The sequence below is a fragment of the Sminthopsis crassicaudata genome, chromosome 1 (assembly GCF_048593235.1).
Source record: "Sminthopsis crassicaudata isolate SCR6 chromosome 1, ASM4859323v1, whole genome shotgun sequence".
Taxonomy (NCBI): domain Eukaryota; kingdom Metazoa; phylum Chordata; class Mammalia; order Dasyuromorphia; family Dasyuridae; genus Sminthopsis; species Sminthopsis crassicaudata.
Window position 1 is genome coordinate 169,087,653 of NC_133617.1, and position 22,730 is coordinate 169,110,382.

The 22,730-nt window shown below is 32.0% G+C and overlaps 1 protein-coding gene across 3 annotated transcripts in view; it reads right to left on the reverse strand.

The window, feature by feature from the left end:
- Window positions 1–5,298: 5,298 nt before the first annotated feature.
- The window catches only part of SLC35B3 (solute carrier family 35 member B3), a 44,813-nt gene continuing 27,381 nt past the window's right edge, over window positions 5,299–22,730 (reverse strand). For all 3 annotated transcript variants that reach the window (XM_074271271.1, XM_074271284.1, XM_074271275.1), the window contains exons 7-10: window positions 18,736–18,828; window positions 18,195–18,306; window positions 7,589–7,658; window positions 5,299–6,321 (exon numbers count right to left, since the gene is read on the reverse strand). In XM_074271271.1, coding sequence (XP_074127372.1) covers window positions 6,171–6,321; window positions 7,589–7,658; window positions 18,195–18,306; window positions 18,736–18,828 — 426 coding nt within the window. In that variant the 3' untranslated portion in view covers window positions 5,299–6,170. The remainder of the gene's footprint in view (window positions 6,322–7,588; window positions 7,659–18,194; window positions 18,307–18,735; window positions 18,829–22,730) is intronic.

The following is a 22,730-nucleotide window of genomic DNA, read 5'->3' on the forward strand; positions in this document are numbered from 1 at the left end:
GAAAATTAGAGGAGAGGGACTAGAGGACCTACTATAAATATTCTTGAGCCACTAATCAAAATGGGAAAAAAAAAAGATTTAGTACAATAGTTAACAGGGACTAGTAGATTAAATGAGGGTTTTTCAAGAATGGGAGAGACATGGGCATGTTTGCAGGTAGTAATAAGACAGATGGTAGTCATGGAGATAGAAGATAAATGATAAGAGTGAGGATGATAAAAGGTGCAATCTGCTGGAAGAAATGTAATAGAGCGGGATCATTTGTACAGGGCAGAGGACTGGCGTGTTATGGAATATTTACTATATTTATTCAATGCAAATAGATTAGGATATAAACAATGATATATGGTAATGTAATTTTATTTGGACATAATAATAGCTTAGTTTCATATATCTTTGTAACATTCTGTGAGCACCTAGTTGGATAGAGCATTGGACATAAAATCAAGACCACCTCAATTCAATAATTGTTTCACATGTATACTACTTTTGTGACTCTGAGTAATTCATAACCTCTGGTTGCCTCAGTGTCCTCATCTATATAAAATAGGAATAATAGCATCTCTCTCCCAGTTACTGTGAAGATAAAATAGGATATTTGTAAAGTACATTACAAATCTTAAAGCACTATATAAATGTTATTAATTATTATTAGGTGGATGATATTATTTATTAATGTCATTTGTATATGAGAAAACTAATCTCAAAGTGGTTAGATAACAGGGTCATAGAGTTAACAAATATGGGCAGGATACGAAACTATTCTTCCAGATACTAAGTCCGTCACAGTCCATTATCTTGTGTTCCAAAAAAAATTCCCCAGAATATTGTGTGTTAAGGTCTTATGTTAAGATGAAATCATCTATTCATCCCTCACATTGTGGTTGCCCTTGGGATAAAAAAGTAGGAGACCAAAGCTAAGAAAGATGCTCTTTAGATGATCATGAGTCTGTCGTTACTTAGCTTCAAATTGCTGAATTAATGGAAATAAACAATTCATAGAGTAAGGAATAATTTATGTTTTTGAGATTTGGTGATTGGTTATATAATTAACTATTAAATGTTACGCATTTTAGGCATAAACTCTTGGAAAACCCCTTACGTGTTAAGTTATACATTGCTCTGAAGTTTTCTAACCCCTTGTAATACAGAGCTCACTCCGAAGCAACAGGAGTTCACTGAAGTGAATATTTTTTCATAATGTCACTGCACCATAGCATAAAAAGTATTCTAACTACATGCCATGAAATTAAAACAACAGACCATGACTCACAGTGAATTATGGCTTTATCTTATATTTAAAAAGATTTTTTATAAGTAGCAGACATTTATAAAGAAAGTAATGAATACAAAATCTTTCAAATACTTATGATGATTAAAAAAAGTCTTTTTATTTATACCAACAGTATGTTGGGCACTAACAAATAAAAATAAAATATAGAGATTGGGAAATGTAGAATTCAGGTTTAAATGGATGATGGTCAGATGACAGACAAAATCATACAGATCAACTTAATTTTGGAAATCCTAATTGTCTATATTGTAGAGTTCCAAAGATATCATAGTGGCATTAGATTTGTGGAGAAAAATCTATCAGTTTTGAGTATTAAAAGGATTAGAGAATTTTTTGAAGATTTTTAAAAGAGTCCACATTATAATATTAAAGGGAGAGAAAAACAAACTTGATAATTTAAGATTTGTAAATTTAAATCCTAATCCAGCTGGGGACAATTTAAAGTGGGAGGTACCAAATACCAAAAAATTATCTGTTCAATCTTTGAAGAGAACATGGTACTGGTTACTAACCAGAATGGCTTCATAAAGATCAGAATCTATTATGCTAATCTGATTTGATTTGAAGTAAAAATGACAGACCTATTGAAGAGTATAGACAACATATAATCTATATTGAATCTGGGCAAATTTCATTAAGGATTAATATATATTTTAAATTAAATCATTTAGCATCAAAAATTTAGAACTAGATGGGATCTGAGGAGCAGGGTCCTCATTTTATAAATAAGGAAAATGTCCAGAAATTAAGTTCAAAATAAATTTGAGCTGTCTTCTAATTCTAAATTCAGTGTACTTGACACTAATCACAGTCAGGAAATATGTAAGAAAATAAAAGAGTGTTTTTGGTGGCTCTACATTAAAGTGCAGAGGCTAGATAGAAGGGATATTGGAGGTATTTTGGGAAGGGTAATCTCTGGCTGAATATCACTGACATTTTCATCATGCTCTGGATCACTGGAAAGGATGCCTATTTAAGCCATTCTAAGGGTACTAGCTTCCAAGGAAGAGGTAGGAAACATGGGAGATTGAGTCAAATTTTAAGTAATCTTGATAAATAGTATAATCTAATAAAAACAATTAGTTACTAAGTCCATGCAACATGTAAGGTACAACACTAGGTTCTGGATTTTAAAAACAATTGTTCCTTTCCCAAAGAGTTCATTCTCACATATAAATAAACAATGCAAAGTAATTCAAGGAAGGAGAAAGCATTAACAGATGAAGAGACTGAGGTAAGGCTTATGGAATTGAATTTTGAAAGGAGAGAAGGATTCTGAGCAAGAAAAGCTGAGTAGTGAATTGAGGGATCAATATAACGGCTGAAGAAGAAGCAGAGCAAAAATCTAATATAAGTAATGATACAACTCTATTTCTTTAAAAATATTCCATATTTTAAATTTTAACAATATTATAAGTTTGATTTCATAAGCTCTTTCTACATATGAAAACAAAAGGCAGAAAAATTTAACTTAGCAATTAGGCTTGGTTTTAAAAAAAATAATATTTTGACATAAGCAATTGAAATTTGACAACAGGTTATTGAAGATTTTGTGTGAACAACTTTTTTATTAGGTGCTTCCTTTCAGTTTTATTTATCTATCTTCTAAGGCAAGAAGGGTAGAATACATGATTTTTCAAGATTCATTTACAAAACAATATGAAAAATTTACAAATACATGTTAAAAGTCATCATGCTTCTTAATCTTAGATCAGTTTTGAAAGATTAGAATTGAACTTTTCAAACAAGTGACTAAGAAAAGGTAAAAATTTTCAAATACTAATGATCAGTTCTTCATTCATTAAGCTGCCATCACTAGAAATTTAATGACAACCATTGTAAAAACTGACAAGGTTAATAATCATATTTAATCTGCTGCTAAGGCCTGCTGATTTCACCTTTGTATGTCCCTCAAATATATCCCCTTTCCTCCTCCTGCCATCATATTGATGGAAGTCCTTATCACCTCAGGTTTAGATTACTGCAATAGCTTGCTGGTGGGTGGGTTTGTCTACCGTAAGTCTCTCTTGATCTATCCTCCATTCAGTTAACCAAAGTGACTTTCCAAAATCACAGATCCAACCAGGTCAATACTCCAGCTCTACATTAATAAACTATAATGGCTCTGCTACTTACAGGATCAAATACAGAATCCTCTGACATTCAAAGGTCTTCATGACTTTTATACCTTTCTAGTATATTTCTACCTTATAATATCTACATATTGTGATACTGGCTTGACTGTTCTCTGAACATGACATACCATCATGGCTCAAGGCAATTTCTCTGATTTCTCTCATGCCTAGAATGCTCTTCCCTTCTGATATCTATTTCCTGGTTTTCTCCAAGCCTCAAAACAACTCCTACCTTCCACAGAAAACCTTTTTTAATCCTTCTTAATTCTAGTGCTTTCCCTCTCAATTACTCCTTTATCCTGTATATAGTTTGTTTGCCACATATCTGTTTGCCTGTTGTCTCCTCCATGAGATTGTGAGCCCCTTTAGGGAAGGCCTGTCCTTTGTTCTTTTTTGTATCCCCACTGCTTGGCAGAGAACTTGGCACATGGAGAGCTATAACGTTCTGTTGTCTCCAGAAACTGCTGATCGCTCTCTGGGAGGAGATCTGCTGTGTCAACTCAAATCTCTTGGGCAGATTCTTCTTCCTGTAGAGAACCGTTGTCTCCAGACAGTTGCCATTAACTGTTATCCAGAGAAGTGACTTCCTGCAGAGAGCTGCATCAAGCCTGGTCTAAAGCAGAGACTCTCTATCTCTGGAGTGCTGCCCTCTTTATCCTCCCAGAGAATGGGCATGGGATAATGCAAGGGTTTCTGGGAAGAACCACTTCAACCAATGAACTTGCTCTTCCTAAGCACGCAAGCTCTTCCCCAGGAATTCACAAGTCAAACTCCCAGTAAAGGCCAGAACTAGAAAATTGTCAAGTACCGACTTAGCACTTAGTAAAAACCCAATATCTCATTATGTTATTAGCACTTAGTAAGAACCTAACAGAGAACAATCAATAAATTGATTATTGACTGACATCCATCCAAGAAGCGTGTGTGAAATTATCTGGTGGAACAGATACTGATTTGATTTGACCAATATTATTTGTATTGGGAAGTCAAATCTATATCGTTTCAAATAGGCTTTGCCATATATTAGACATTTGAAAAGCTGTTAATATAATTAAACGTAAATGACTAAAAAAAAAGTTGGATTATGTTGAATATAAGCAAATTGTAAGTGCTATATTTTTGGACTTATGTTTTAATGGATGAAGTCTTGGGCTTGGGGTTACGAACATTTTCTTGGGTTTCATTCTTGCCTATTCTGCTGAATCAGACAATTCCTTTATCTGCAATGTGTTTTAATTATCTCACTACAGTACTGTACTGTACTGAGGGAACCTGAGTTCACATCCCAAAATATCCTTGTATGTCCTTGAGCAATACACTAATTCCTGCTTATCCTTAATTCATTATCTGAAAAAGGAGGGAGTTAGACTAGATGATATTCCAGTTGTGGCTCTATGGTACTATGACCTTATCTACTAAGAAAGACTGATCTATTGGTGTAGACAGTTCCCTATGTCTTTTTGTAGATACTTTAATATTATAAAATATCAATGATTCCATCTACACATAATAATTCTTTATGATTTGGGGTGGCAAAACGTAAACTCTCCTTTTCCTTCAAGTCAATATTATCTGTTGGCCATCTTTCAGGGGATGAGACAATTCAAACATAGTGAGGGCTGGCACCAGACCCATAGCCTTAGCCCTTCCCCTTTGTGAGAATCTGATTGAGTTTGTACTACCCCCCTGGCATTACCTTCAAAAACTCAGTCATTCAAATGCTGTATTCCTATTTTAATGACATTTTAAAAATAACATTTTAGTGGCAGTTATTGGACCTAAAATAGCCTATAAATAGCCTATTTTTTTTCCTGCTATTTAAGAGCCTGTATACTATTTTTTGTACACATGAAAAACCAAACTTTCAACTACAACTGCACCATATCTTTTATTGTTTCAAAGCTGACTCATATTTTGTAAGAAAAATAAACTATCATTTTAAGACAAACTTTTTCTACCTTAGTTAAGTGAATAAGCCCTTCTGGGATAAATGAATTTTTCAGAATCATCCTAATGAGCAGAAACAATTCCTTTTATTGATATTCATTTAACTTTTGCATAAAGGTGACTCCTATAGATATCCCAGGAACATTTTAGAGTAATTAAAAGGCATGCTATCATTAGAAAATAGATTTTTAAATTGCAAATGAGAGAAAAATCCACCAATTTTTTGTTTCATTAAAAACAATCTAATTTTCATTTTCAACTTTAATACATAATTATATTAAGACATTACAAATTATTAAATATGTTTTTATTTAAAATAATCATTCTCCTAAGACTTTAAAGTACAAATTTGGTCATCAGTATCATAATAATAGAAAAAAATCAATTTTAATAATTCTAATCAAAAACCAAAACAATAAAGCAAGAAAATCTACAAATTCCATATTAATGACATTTTAGATATGACACAAATATGGCATCCAAATTGGTCTTGGTCTTGTAATGTCTCATTTCCAGTAGAAATTATCCAAAAGCTGCCAAGTACTTCGGTCCTTCATCTTGATATTTTATTTTTATAATGTGCTACACATTGGCTTTGTTGAATGTTTCAAAAGTAATACGAATTCAAGTGTTCTGAAAAGAAGGTTGATTTCATTTTTTTAAAAAGTTCATATTTATGCCACAATGCACAGCTTACCTCCTCTTCCTTTGGTTTTTATAAAGATCCCTTTGGAAAGTGAATTGATAATTGTTCACTCAAAAATAGTTCTATTTGAGACAGTATAAATTACTGCCTATACTGTTTGTGCCAACGTCCTTGTCTTTCTGTCTTCATTTTTTTTATTTAACAGACTATATAGTGATGGGAGCTTGATTTTGTCCATATTTTTGCTGTAAACATTTAGAAATATGCCAAGCACAACTAATAAACCAGACCAGACATATCTAAGAGGAAAAAAAAAAAAAGAGCAAGAATATCAATGTCACAATTCATGGCAAATGAAATTTGGCTATGCATATGTAATAACATTCAAAGATAGAAGTTTTCTATTATTATATTATTACACATTTATTATTATTATTATTAAACAATATTTACAGGGGAATGGAAAAAGTCCTGGATTCTAAGCTTATCAACTTTAGAAGCTTTGTGACTTTAGTTTCTTTTTATGTAAATTGAGAGATTGAGCTTGCACCAAAAGCACTGGAATTTACAAATACCACAAAGTTAAAGTGCTGTCAACTCAAGAAGTCCATTTTTTTTTTTTTATTTATAAAGCAAAGACAACAGAGATAGTGGATGAAAATTTGTATTTCAAAGTAAAATTGTAACTTTTTAATGTCTGGATTCATGTGCCTGGTTTGTCTAGCGCTTTAACTTCTTCTAGTATTCTAGTTCCTCTAGCTTTAGTTCTAAAACTTCATGATTAACCTGTTTGCCTTTTCATTGTAAAATGGTTCTAAGAAACCCAAAAAATTCATTTTAAGGCAATTGAAACATTTAAAATTCAGGTAAGTCTGATGTCTAGGAGTAGCAGATCTATGAGCATATTTGAGACAATGCTGATTACCAGTGGGCTCAAGTATCTCATTGATATATGTGTTTTCTACCACTGACCCAAGTTGCAGTGTTTGTACAAGACACACCCTGAGGCCAGCCTGGGATGAAATTATCTTCACTAGGTCTCAGACAACAGATTAAGAAAGATCAAAGCTGGTACTCTGCTGGGTTAGCCTCATAAAAATTCGGGATTGCTATCACACCATGATGAAAGATTAAAGAATATGATTAATGAAGGATGAGCATGTATTATATTATGACAGAAAACTAATACCAAATCAATATATTAGGCATATCTACATGATTTTCCTGTATTGGGAAGAAAAATTCTGAATTCTTGAGTTAAAAAAACAATCACTTATTACCAGAAATACACAGCATACAATACTAACATTCAGGATTCCAAGTTATGCTCACCACTTTCAAAATATTTTATTCATAGAAAAAAAGAGTATGATACAGAATATCTATAAATAAGAGGTTCAAGGAAAAGGCTTCATTATAAAATATTTTCTAAAATCATAAAATATTATTAAAATTAAGGCATATATAAAAGAAATAGAAAGTCAAAAGCTACAGTTAATGTTATTTAGGGGAAAATAAACATTATATTACATAGAAGCCAAGAAAACTAGAAGACAAAGTACTTACTGAAATGTGAATGGCTTAGCAAAGAATATAAAGGAAAGCACAATGGTCATTGCTTTTCTTCCAGTTGTTACTAGAGGAAAAAGAAAAGATCAGTTTAATATGCACTACTTTCTTGCTAATGACTCATAAGATTTTTACTTAAACTATTATACAAAAGAGAAAATATAATGAGGAATCTTATCAAGATATCAATTGAATGATAAAATAATATATCTTCTGTATTACCTATGAATTTTAGTGATTAAAATTAAGTGATTAAAAACATTTGAAAATATAATCTATTTAATTATACATATTATATTTGAATTATAATAAATGGATTATATTTGAATAGGCAGAAAAGAAATTATTATTGATGTGGGAGTTACCTCTGAGTCAGCAAACAATCGGAACAGGGATTCAGAACATAAGTATTAGTTAAAAAAAAAAAAAGAAAGAAAAATAGGGGAAAAATGTGATGTTAACACTGAAATAACTTAAATGACATCATAATTTCTTCCAGAACTTTAAATAATTAGTTGCAACAACAAATTTATTGTGGCAACAAAAGAAATGTGACAATAAAAAAAAAACAAAGGAAAAAAAAACATTGATGAGTTGAATATATTGTGGTCCATGATTATAATGAAATAAGAAAAATCCATTATGAAGAATTCAGAGAAACTTAGGAACCCTTTCATGCATGAACTGACATAGAAAGAGGTAGGCAAAACCAAGAAAACAATTTATGACTATAATAATGTAAAGGAAAACAATGAGAGATTTCCTCCTCCCAATATCTAGGTCAGTACACAAAGACAAATCTTGTCTCTGGTCTTCTTCCTCTTAGCAGATGTGAGGTGGTGAGGTCTACTTTGTAATGAAATTTATACAATCAGACATGGATAATGTGTTTGTTTTGCTTAACTTTACTTCTTTCTTAGAGTTGCATAACCAAAAAGGTAGAAGAAAGATTGGGAAATGACACTAAAAAAAATCAATAAAATAAAAAAAAAAAATTCTGCCTGTGAACATCTCTCTCTCACAGTTTAAATTGTCTTACTTATTGTTGAAGCAGCCAAGTTTCTGTGTGATCCTGACTTTTGGCTATATCATTTCTGAGATTTTTTTCCTTTTGGGGTTCCTTTCAAGAGGTGATCTGGATATTCCTTCTATTTTTATTTGCATGCCTGCCATATCCATTGAACATGGATTTTTTAATTCATGATTTATTGAAATACAGAGTTTGGGTTATTTAAAAAGTATGTTTTTCAGTGAGTTTAATGACTTTTCAATGAATTTTCTCTCTGAGCTGTCACTTGCTTTTGATATCACATAATTTACATCTTTAAAACTTTTTGACTTTGTTATATTACTGTTGTCACATGGAATTATTGATTGTTCTTTGTTCTATTATAATTTTCAGTTATTCCATTTCTGGGGTATAGTTTACCACTTTTTTTTTTAAACATCCTCCCTTTTTTAATTCTTTCCTCCAAAGATTTAAAGATTTTATTTCATTTTTAAAATTTTATATCTGTTCCCCCCTCCCCATTACTCATATAACTATTGTGGAAAAAATCCCTTTCTTTTAAACCTTTGAATTTGTAGTTGTTATGAAGTTACTAGTTCCTTTTTGGGGAACTAAAATTTTGAAAAACTATACATATATCACATATAAGCATATATCTCTAGCTCTATATCTATTTATCTAAATATGTTTTAATTTTGGTTGCACTTACCTTTACTTACTCATTTTTTCTTTCCTATTTTTGGGACTGAGCATTGTACTCTCCCCACCTTTGTCTCTCACTGTCCTTTTCAGAGGGCTATTATGCTTTAATTATTCTCACTCTGGGTTTTTGCCTTAACATGACCTTCTGCATCACACTCCACCAACTTGATGTTTGAAGTTTAAAGCATTGGGGGCAGCTAGGTGGCGCAGTGGATAGAGCACCAGCCTTGAATTCAGGAGGACTTGAGTTCAAATCTGGTCTCAGACACTTAACATTTCCTAGCTGTGTGATCCTGGGCAAGTCACTTAACCCCAGCCTCAGGGGGAAAATATATATATATATATATATATATATATATATATATATATATATATATATATATATATATATGTGTGTGTGTGTGTGTGTGTGTCTGTGTGTATGTATGTATATATATATATATGTATATATGTATGTGTGTGTATATATATATATATATATATATATATATATATATCATTAACTTCACAAGAACCTCTTTACAGAACTTTGAGGTTGGGAGCCTGGGGATCCCAGTTTGAGCACACTGTTAGTCTCAGCCTGCTGCTCTTTCTTGGGGTTTTCTGACTAGCCTGGTGGTTAGTTCCCAGAGGAGCCCACAACTCTTGTTGCCTCTGAACACAGAACTTTGCAGAATATATGTGTTTCATCCCTACTCATGTTCAAGCTGGTTTTACTGGAGAGACTGTTTTTCTTACTGCAGTGGGCTTCTGGCTGATTTTTTGTGTAGTTCTAAGATTAGAGAAGTCACTGTAGTTTCTCATTGGATTTTTTGATCATTACTTGGTGTATGATGAATCTGGAATTTAGCTGTAGTAGGTATGTGGGGATTGGGCAGTTTACCTCCTATTCAGATAGACATTTTATCAGGAAATCTAGAAATCAAATTTGGAAGTAAGAAGGAAAGGACTCACATATACAAAAAATACCTATAGCAGTTCTTTTCATAGAGCAAATTATTGAAACATGAGGTAGTATCCATCATTTTAGGAATGGCTGAACAAGTAGACTAATTAATGAAATACTATTGTAGTATGAGAGATAATGAAGGGCATGGATTCAGAAAAACCTGGAAAGAACTCTATGAACTAAAGATGATTTTAATTATATTAATTACATCGAATGTCCATTGATAGGTTGAACATATTGTAACCCATGAATGTAATAAGAAACACGCAAAGTAAAATGAGCAGAACCAGGAAAACAATTTATATAATAATTAAAATATTATAAAAACAAATTATTTTTTACTTGGGAACTCTGAGGACTCATACTATCTACTTTCATGATAGTCTTGAGTACAGAATAAAGCATTTTTTGGGAGGAGGGTGACTGATGTGGAAATTTGTTTCAGATATACATATGAGGTTTTGTCCTTGAGTCTCTTCTTTCTTCACTCAACACTCTCTCCCTTGGTAATTTCATTCCTAAGAACATAGATTTAGAAGTGGCCGATAGAAAGATCCTCAGCCAATCCACTTCCCACCCAATCCCAGGAAACTGAGGTCCCAAGATATTTGAATTCTGCAAGGTCACATAGGGAGTAAATAGCAGAGCAGAAATTTCAACCCAGGATCCTGGACTTCAAATCCAGTGTTCTTTTCATTGAACCACAATACTTCACTAAGCTTTAATTAATAATACCTTTATGCCAATAACCTAAAAAATCCAAGGTTAGCTTTGATTTTTCTTCCCAATAGCCAAATCCATACTGACATTTCTAAATGCCTATTCTCCAGCATTTATGGAGAACGTTTAGATGTTTTCTGTGTGTTTTTGTTCATGTTGAGTTTGTCTATTTGTCAAAAATGTCACACTTTTTTTCTAAAATTTCCAAAGTAGGTAATGATATTTTCTACTTTGCCCACATAGTACTTGCTTGAACTTTTAAAATATATTTATAATCAATTACTAGCCATTAAGTTCACCTGGCATATGCAACAGAGATTTGGTTTGATTGTTAGTCTTTAGGCATCATGAAGTCAGAGATTCCGTGATTTCTAAACTTTGTTATTTTTTAAAAGTTTGCTGAATAAAATGACAAGTCAGTCATTTCCCTATATTTAATAATATAGGCAAATACATGCTCAATAGTTTTAAAAGCAAATAAAACATTTTCTATGAATTTTAAATAAAGTGACAAACTATTTAACTATAGACATTTCTCAGCAACATTTTCTATCTTAAAATTTTCATGATGATAATTCCATATAAAAATTTCTAATTGCAGAACATTCCTTGCTTATTCATGGTATGCACTAAATAATTACTTATTTTAAGGTTAAGTAATGTTTTGCAACATTGTCTGACTTTATGTATATTAGAAAAAAGATTTTTTCCATTATATGGAAAAAGGAAAATAAAAAAAGCAGTTTTAATTAGAAAATTGAGTTTACAGATGAATAATTTAAAAACACTTAAATTACTTCAGTTTTTAATTAGTATTATTTCTATTTCATGAAATCAGTTATTAATTAAAATATTTATAACTATTTCCTAAGTTAAATGCCTTTTGTTCTGTTTTCCAATTAAGTTTGATAAGTTCTCATTTTCCTAATAGAAATACAATTTCCATTAAATATTTTCACCAGTCCCCACAGTTAATAGGAGAATAAAAGAAAATGCAAGAAACAAGGGAATATTGTTTCAGAGCACAGTAAATAAACATCTTTTAATTTCTGTATTTTTAAAGGATTGATTTAAAATTCAAGCTCAGGGAGAGGAAAATCTAGGGAAAGTTTCATACAAAAGCAAACCTTAAAATTTTCACACATGAAATATGTTATATTTTTAAGCTTGATTAAATATTACTTATTGAACTGAAATGAAATTATACAAATAAATAAAGACTTTTTTCTTTTTATTATTGTAGTTTTTTGTTGAGTTTGAATGTATATGCATATATATGTAGAAATAGATATTTTTCAAATACACATATTTACTTTATTTTCTATATTTCTCCTGTGTATATATACACAGAAACAACTACACACACACACACACACACACACACACACACACACACACACACACCCCAAATATATATATATATATATATACATATATATATATATATATATGTATATATATATATAGTATATATGGCACATATGCACACATATGAATCTTTCATTGCTGCTGCAAATGTGAATATGGATAAGGAAAGTATATTAGTAGTTTCATAAAAATTCAGATTCACAATTGCTAAGCTTATTAGAAAGAAAGAAATAATAAAATATTCAGAGGTCTATGATCTCATCTAAGTGGATGTTTCTTTTAGACATATATGTTGCAATTCATCCATGCCTGCCCAGCCTGTACAACTCTTAACCATATCATTCCTCAAATTTTTTGCTGAAGGTCCATCCAACATGCTAGCTATGGCCTTTGGATTTTCTTGACATTATGAAGAGCAAGGGAGCTATAGAATATACCCTGTTCAGCTAATTTTTTATTTAATGACATCCTTTATTCTAGTTCTCCATAATTCCTTGTTTATAGTGACTCTTTTCATGTACATAATTGCATTTTTCTATTGCATTTTGCATAAGCCTTAATTTGAATTCATCAGTGACTATAGAGATTACACTGAATTCAATGAAGTACAGTCATATATTATTAGAAGAATGCTGATATTTAAAAAAGGGAACTTTTATTCAGAATAAAATTTTTAATCTCCCAAAGGAAATCCAGCTTACACCTCCTTATATTTAATGCAGAGTCAGATTTATAAAATATATCATACACTAAATACGCACATATGTATATAATACTGGAGGACTGTATTTTTCCATTTCACTGAATATCAGAAAAAAGAACAGGCATTTTTAAACTACTATTTGGTTCTTCTGATGCAGATAGATATCACTGAGAAAGCTTTTCAATGTTCTAGGCTTTGATGCAATCTTCATATTATCATCAATAAACTGGAAGATCTGGAAGACATTACTATGTGTAGGAATCCTTTTCAATTTGGACTTTGCATTGTACCTTCCTCAAGAAAGTGCCTAATAGCTTTGGCAAGCATAGATTTCCCTGTTTTATATCATTCTTGATATTAATGATCACAAAATCTATGAACAAGATTTGCATTTTTTAGGAAATCTTATATGATTTTGACATATGCGTATGACCTTGTAGAAGGAAAGCCTTTAAGGTGACTATTTGTTCTACTCAATTACACACTCCTTGCAATCCACACTTTTTTGTAGTCAACAAATAACAGATCTTTTATTCTATTCTTTTTTCAGTCAACTTTGCCATGAAAAAGAATGGTTTATGGAACATCATTCAAGAAAGTTTGTTTCTATTTATCTCATTAAATATATATGTAGAGATTTTATATTTATCCTTTTTATCAACTTCATATATAAACAAGATGATGAATATGGCTCAGTAGTTACTGATGTTTTCTTTGTTGGAAAGGTGGTATCCATGGTTTGTACGTTTTTTATTTGATCAAGTCAAGGCATTTACAATCACTTACCAAATAAATAATATGTGCTAGACATTGTACTTAGGGCTGGTACCTTACTCTCTTTTAGATACTTTGATAATTAATTCCTTAAAACTCTCAAAAATGTTTCAACCACAGGTAGACCTCTTTTCATATTGAATTAATTCTAGCAGTTCTTCCCACTTATGTTTTTTCCCCCGTGTGATGTGGTATAGTTGAAAAAATGCTAATCTGGAATTAGAAAGCCTGCATTCCAAACCTACTTACTAATTAGTGACATCTAGTATTTATTGATACCTGATATTTACTATCTGTGTGATCTTAGATAATAAGTAATTTTACCTTTCTGGTCCTCAATTTCCCCATCAATAAAATTGAAGACCTCTAGCATCCCTGCTAGCTCAGAGCTAGGATGCTATTATTTACATTTTCTCTAAATGCATATCACTGATTAACTGATGTGAGACTATGATGTCAATAGTACAAATAAGGTACATTGCTCTTGATGGGGAAAATATTTTATTTGCAGATCTTTTCCATCTTTTGTTTGTTATCTTCCTTCCACTTTCATTCTTAAATATGCTCAGAATGATTTTGTTTAGTTGGGTCTCTAACCCAGGCTTTCTTTAAAATCCTTTTTTCCCTCTTCATTGTTTCTTGCCATTCTATAAGATGATGCAACCCATAACCTTTAACCAGACTCTCTATGATTTTGTAAATGGGTATATATTTTATACCAGTGTTGTATTCAGGTGTCATAGTCAAGATTGATTATTGATTATAATTATTGATATACTGATTATATGATTATTGATTAAACAAATCTTTAGGTTATTTTGGTCTTATTGTTATGGCAATTGTTATATGCTAAACTTCGCAAAGGCATTATTATATCTTTTCCGCCATCCATTTTCCAGTTTTTCACATCAGGAATTTGTTTCAATAGGTCAAGCTGAAATTGTTTTACTCTCAGGTTGAATTCTAAGATAAGCTAAGAATTCTTAGACATGGTGATGAGAAGGCAGCATATTCCCAGGCATAAGTGAATCAGCACACAGGCATCTAAAAAAGGGATGGAGTGTCACAGGTAAAATAGTTTCGCTGGGCCTAAGAGTTTATCAAAGGGCAAAATACATAAGAAGGTGGGTAAAGCACAGCCAGACTGTGAAGAACTTTAAATGACAAAGAAAACAATTATATAACAATTGCCATAACAAGAAACCATTGGAATATATTTTTCAATGTAAGAACTCTATCATTCAGGCTCAATCATATGATTTTCTCTGAGTGATCTTTGTATCTTGTACTTTTAGAAGGAGGGAATCTATGAAGCATTTGCTGAAGCATCAGGGGTAGCTGTTAATCTCTCACATAGAAATGTCAACTTTTTTATGTTTGCCATGTGTTCTATTTATTTCTGTATTAGTAAATATAACCAGTGCAGTGAGTTCATTTAGAGTCAATTAGTTCTAGCCTCTCACATTCCCTCAGATATTTACTAGCTGTAAAAGCAAAGGCTTTTCAAGCCTTCCAAATCTTTTGTAAAATAAAGCAGTGAACTTCATGATCTTGAATATCCCCTCCATCTCTAACAATGATCCTATCAAGAAGTGGAATTGGTTTTAGGAAGAAGGGCCATCTCTTCTTCAGATATAGAAGGAGGAATGGGAGATGAACTCAAGGGGCTATGAAATGAAAAAAAAAAAGAAAGGGCAGTTTCATAGAGAATACCTTTTCTCAGCAAAGTATGAGTTAAAGTCCTCAATAGAGAGGGTTGGGGATGAGGTAGGGTGGAAGGCTTGATGAGAGAACAGATTTGGAACAACCATTCTAGGAAACAGGATAGAGAAATCAGTTTGGAAGGTAAAAAGTCTGACCTTGTTGTCATAATGAGGTATCAAACTCAGGTCAGAAAACATGTATTAAGTCAAGAGGACTCAATCAAGACAGCTGAATAACTTTCTCCAGTACAGCAGGATGTGAGAAGGAGTAGAGGAAGCAGAGAGAAGGAGTGATATAGGGACAGAATAGTACAAAGCGATAAATACATTTTATTTTTTTTTTTTACTTCAAGGAACTTAAATCTAATGTGTTTAGTGGGAGTGAAACACTTAGCAGAGTGTCTGGCATATAGCAGGCAATTAATGAATATTTATTTATTGATTACAGGGACAACAGTTAGTGACTAAATACTAAAGAATGTAAAATAGGATAATTCATAAATTTTGCAATAGCTATATTTTTAAGGGTGATGAGACAGTCCTTTCTATGGGAGTTACACAAATAAGAGTTTTCAATTTTTATCTATTTTTCAAATAATTGATAAAGTTTGTTATAAAGGTAGGATATCAGGAATTGCTTGGTGGAAGGAAAAAAGACTGTACAAAATTTAAGGAGAGATTATGCAATTCCCATGAACTCAATTATCATTAGCGAGGAGATGATTCTCAGATTGATTTTTGTACCCTTAACCTCTCTTCTGACCTTTGGTTTTGCCATTTTCAACTACCTATTGAACATCAATCAACCAACCAACCAATAAATATTTATTAAGTTCCTAGTATGTGGCAAGCACTATGCTAAATTCTGGGGATATGACATAGTCCCTGCCTTCAAAGAGGATATAATCTAATAACAAATATATACAAAGCTATACACAAGGTAAATGGGACATAATTAAGGAAGGCACAAAAATTAAGATGGGTTGGGAGAGTTTTCCTATAGAATATAGGATTTTATTTGGGGACTTAAAGGAGCCAGGACATCTCAAATATCTCACCCTCTACCAAACTTATTTATTATTGTTGAAGGCACCTCTTCCTTCTAGTTACACAGACCTGAAACCTTTATGTTCTTGATTTCTCATTCTCACTCCCCACATCCAATTTGTTGCCAAATCCTGCCATTTCTATTTTGATAATATCTCTTGTATAAAACTTTTTCTTTCCTCTGACACTGTGACCACTCTGGTATATTGCAATTGCTTGCTGATTGGTTTCCCTTGTCTAAAGTTTCTTTCCTTTCCAGTCTTTTATCCATGTAGCTTCTAAACAATCTTCTTAAAGTACAAGTCTGATTATATCATCCTTCAAAATGATATAGTTGAGTGCCTCCCTATTACCTTTAGGATCAAATACACAATCTTCTGCTTGATTTCTAAAGATGTTTACAACTTGGTTTCTTCTGATCTTTCTAATCATCTTATCCTTATTCTTCTACCCATAATCTATGATCTAGTGACAATGGCCTGCTTGTTCCTTGCACCTAGACATTCCATCTTCTGACTCTATACATTTTTACTGATTATTCCCTTCTCCCCATGTCTAGAATATTATCCCTTTTCTTACTTTCCTCTTGAGTTTTCTGGCTTTCTTAATGTCTCAGCTTCTGGAAGAAGCCTTTCCTTGTTCTCTTCAATGTAAGTGCTTTCTTCCTGAGATTTTCTCCAATTTGCATATATTTCACACATACTTGCTATATATATGTTCTTTGCATGTTGTCTCCCCCATTAGAATGGTAATATCCTTGAGATCAAAAAAATTTCCCCCTTTATTTGTATCTCTAAGGCTTAGCACAGTAGTATAAAGTAAGTGCTACATAAGTGACAATTTGGCTGAGTGAATGTGCTATTGCACAGTAAATGCTTGTTGATTTGATCTGCCTTTACTTGATTTTTGAAGGTAAAAGTATGACAATATGAGAGAGAAGAAAATTTTTACTGGCTTGCAAAAATTCAATGATTCTGAATTAATTTGATGCTAGAAAAGAGATTGATTGGTTTGAAAATATTATCTGGTTATCTTTAAATCCTAAAATGTTAAAATATGTAAATGAAAATAACTGAGCATATTCACATGAAAGACATAAACAAACACATACATATACACATATGTACACACATCCATATATGGAGGTAGGGATTAGTATAATCTCTGTCTGGTGATACAGATGAACAATATTCTACAGATTACAGTTATAGGGAATTATCTATGGTACTAAGAGGTTAAATATCATGTCTAGGTTCATAAAGCTAATATGCGTGAGACAGACAAATTGAATTCAAATTTTCTAGACTCAATAGTTGGTCCTTTCTCCATTATGCTATATTACCTCTCATTGTCCATGTAAGATGACATTTTTGTATTACCATTTTGCTTTATTTTTTTATGATAAAATTTTAGAAATATAGGAATTATGTAAAAAGCAAACAATTTCTTTTAGAAAGCTGAATCAATAACATATACTAATCATTCAAGAAAAAAAGGCTAATGGAATTAGTTATTTCTATTTGCTACTAAAAAGTGGATATTCCTGCTTTTAAAAAATAACATTTAGAAAAGTATTAAGATGCTTATATTAAAAAAAAGACAACACCAAGAATATAAGTTACTCATACCTGTTACAGCAAGAAGAGCACCGAAAATTTTAATCAAAGCCAGAACAAAGGAGATTCCAAAATACCCAGTAAGGGAGAAAAGGAATGCATAACCATACGTCTGTATTGGATGCTGCAACAACAAAAAACCTGTTAGGAAAATGCAAAACAAACCCTGAGGTATTACAAGATGAAATAAAATACAGATTTTAATCAACTGCTGGAGCAATAATAAGCTGTTCAACAATGCATTCAAGCAAAGATCCTTATTTAATTTTGATTAAAGAATGGAAAATTATAATGAAATTAAAAATCTACAACTTTGGCATAGTAATTTAAAAAAAAATTAATTTGCTAGGTTGTAGCAAGAACAAAACACATTAAAATATAAATCACACAGTCTAAATTTCTAATGTCCTAACACAGGTCATAATAAGGTTAAATTAAAGAAATTTCCAAATTACATTAGTAACTGTCTCTTCCAATAAGGGGAGCTTTAAAAGTACATAGAAAACTATTTAGTGGCAGATGTTTGTTTAAAAAGTGATTAACTGACATTTACCTTTGAACAAAATGCTACTGCAGGGCTTAATCCAGTAGTGCATGTCAGTCCCAATAAAATGTACACAAAACCTATTGAATAGGAATACAAAACCTGGAATGGATGAAATAAAGTGGTTAAAAAAAAAAAAAAAGATTATCTAGTTCTAAGAACAATCAAACCAAAGATAGGAAATTAAGGCCTCTCAATATGTAGCTCGATTAATTTATTCAATTAAGTCTACAGCACAAAACATTTTGAAGCAAACATCAATGTAACTGTGTAAACTAACATACTAAAAATGATGGTTGACAGTAACTATTAAAACCTTACAGACTAAATTAAAATAAACAAAACCCTGCAGTACATATTAACTTATATGCATTTATTACTAATATCTATTGGTAGTTGTTGCATTAGAAGATGACATTTTGGAACAGGACACCAAGACTGAAAGGAAAAAATACATAGATCTTTCTAAAACTACTTTAAACTGACATACACTTATAATAAAAACAAAATAGCAAAGCACTGCATGGAAGACTTAATATTAAATTTAATCTATCCCTCAACCAACCTATGGAACGCAAGGTTTACCTGCCTAACAATCTCAGTTCTTAGGGTATTGAGTTGCTACTTAGCCACGTCCTCTTAGCCAAGAATACCTTATTTGAAGTGAGGATGGTGATCTAGAATTTATTCTGACTACACTTTTAAAAAGGAATCTCTTGATTGGCCTAGCAGTGGTATATAATTATACCACAAACACCAATAAAGCACATATATATCATTTAGAAGCATTTTTTCTCAATTCCAAAATAATATTTATTGGCACCAGTTCTCCTATGTTTTTGTTTCTACTTTTCTTTGTACTGCCCTGTATATCCTCACAACAAAGTCACAAACACACAAAAATTTAGACATAGAAAGGAACCTGGGGTTAGAGTAGTGCAAATCCCATATCACAGATGATGAGGCACAAGTTAAGAGAAGCTAAGCAGTTTACAAGGCCACAACCTAATTATTAAGATCTCCCTACTCCCAGCTACATGTTACTTTCATTCTGTCATATTGTTTGGAATCACTATTTTGCCACAGGATAATTTTAAGTCATATGTAGTCAAGATTTGGTAACATAAGCAGCATAGATTAGAATGGTTCAGTATTCATAGTTCTCAGTGATTCAGTAGGCTCCTACTGTACACAAAGTGTTATGCTAGCCATCTACCAAAATATTGGTCTTGTCCAACAAAATGCTTACTGACTGCTTTTTCTGTCTCCCTTGCTGGATCATTACCCATGCTAAATCCATTAAAAGTCGGGGTTTCCCAAGGCTCTTTCCTGGGCCTTCTTCTCTTGCTTCTGTATACTGTTCTCATGGCCATCTTATTAGTTCCCATTGCTTCAATTATCATTTCTACCAAGATGACTCTCAGATTTATTTGTCTAGTCCTAACTTTTTCGCCAACTTCTAGTGTTACATCTTGGATCTGGATAACTATCTAGGTCTGGAGTCAGGAAGGCAAATTCAAATCTGGCATTAGATACTCATTAACTATGTGACCTTAAGCATATCAGTTAATTTCTGTTTGCTTCAGTTTTCTCACCTAGAAAATGGGAATAACAGTACCTCTTAAAGTTGTTTTAAAAGTCAAGTGAGATAATGATTATAAAGTGCTTAGCACAAAGCAACTACTATGTATTAGCTATTATTAGAATTATTATCTCCCAGTCACCCAAGCTTACAATAATTAGATCTTCAATTTGTTATTCTTTCATCATTTTCTGTCCACCCCCAATGTGCAATTAGTGGGTTTTTTTTTTTTTGTTTGTTTGTTTTTTGTTTTTTGCTTTTGCCTTTTTTTATCCCTAGTGCTAAGAACAATGCCTGACACATGGTAGATACTTAGTTGACTGATTGACTTATCATTTTTATGTTAATTCTCAAAATGAATCAACACATTATATGAGCTGGTTAAAAAGTTGTAATTGTCACTTCCAAATAAATTTATTTCCATTCTGTAAACACTTTGGAGGTTACTAGGGGCTGCTCCATATTGTATTTAACTAATTTATAATGACTTCAAAACTACCCAAAGAATTCCAATTAGTACTGGGAGCTGCTCCATATTGTACTTAACTAATTTATGATGCCTTCAAAATTTACCCAAAAATCTCATTTAGTGTATTTATTCTCTGACTTACATTAATGAATTTAGTCATTATTTTGCTTTCTGACCAATATAAATTAAAGCTCCTGCTGAACTCAACATTTACTTAAAATCATTTCATTTTCTATTCTTGGGCTTCTGAAAGTTTTCTTAATTATATTTTTTCTCAATTATTAGTTGCATGCTCAATTCTGTGGCAATTTGTACTTTATTCTCTTTTTGGTTCTGGAATATGTTAAGAAGATAGCAAATCCTTTTTTTCTTGGTATTTCTCTACAGGTACTTAGAGAATATGGAGATTTTAAAAGCTGGTGACTGTTCACTAGAAAACTATGGAGAGCTTCTGGGCTTTGTTCAGCTTCTGAAATCCCATATTGCTCATTATGATTAAGCACTTAATTTTACAAGCTCTGATTATTTTCTAAAGTAATTTCTAATGAGGTTAATCACCCATTTCAGTTCAGTAGTAAGAAAAAGCTACTAACTCTGATTAGGTAAAGTTTTAATGACCAAGTATCTGTTGCCATTTGTATACAATTTTTTATTAAAATAAGAATCCATTATGATTTTCTATTTTGCATAGAAATAGGCCAATGCTATGGCTAGTGCCTTGAGACAATACTTATCGTAATAACTTTTATTTTTGCATTCAGTGACTTTCTGCTACTATTCTTTGGAACACTGCTCTGAAAAAAAAATCTTTTCTACTACGTGTTTTTGGCCTTGTTCACATTGATAAAGGTTATTTGAATTTTTTCTTTTCATTATTATTTTGATCTTTTGTATATAAAATAAGGATCATAACATTTAAAGAATCTGAATACCTTCAAATGAAAGTCATAAATCAGTTTTTAACAGAATTTAATATAGTTTTAAGTAAAAACAGAGGACTTTTCAAGAAAAAGAATGTTTGCAAGTAAAATTCCCAAAATTAGACTTATGAATGCTTTGAGTTTCATGTTGAAGTTCGAGACAAAATATGCTCTTTAGAAGCACTCATGTGAAGCCCAGTTTGCCTCTTACACTCCAAGTCACATGCTACCAAATAGTGCCAGAGGAAGTCACAACTGAATCAAATGAATCCACTAACTATATATGAAAGCCCTCAACAGGGCTCTCACTGCTGCAGAGAAATCTTTTGCTTTGACCCTGATTTCCTCTTTCTATTCTGCTGCTTTCCAAATCTTTTCTTCTATCCTCTTGACATTTCCCACATTACATTTCTCTCCCACCCTCTCAACTGAAGACATCTTCTTCACATTTTACTGCAAAAACAGAGGCCATTCTCTATGTGAGCTTATTCTTTGTTTCACCAGCTCTTGATATCATCCCTCATTCTTTCATCTTTTAGTATCGGTCAAAGAGATGGTCTTTCTTCTCTCCAAACCTAATTTCTCCTTGATCTTGTCCCATGCTATTTCTTTTGGTAGACTACCCTTCAATTATCTTCCCTTTCTCTCTAATCTTTAATCACTAATCAATAGATTAGTTCATTTCTTACTATTTACAAAAACATCCAGGTCTCCCTGTCCTTAACAAAACCATCTTTTAACCACACTCTCCTCAAATTATTATCCTCTATCTCTCTCCCTTTCTTAACTAGGTAGCCACAAAACAAAACAAAACAAAACAAAAAAAAAAAAACTTGTTTCTACTTCTTTCATTCCTCACTTCTCAAGTCCTTGGGATTTGGCTTCAGACTTCCTCACTCAACTGAAACTCATCTTTCCTATGTTACCAAAGATCTTAGTTGACAAATCCAATAAAATTTTTTCAATCCCCAGTATCTGATAAAATTGAACATACTCTCACATGAGAGATTATCTCCTCTTTGGTTTTTCATGA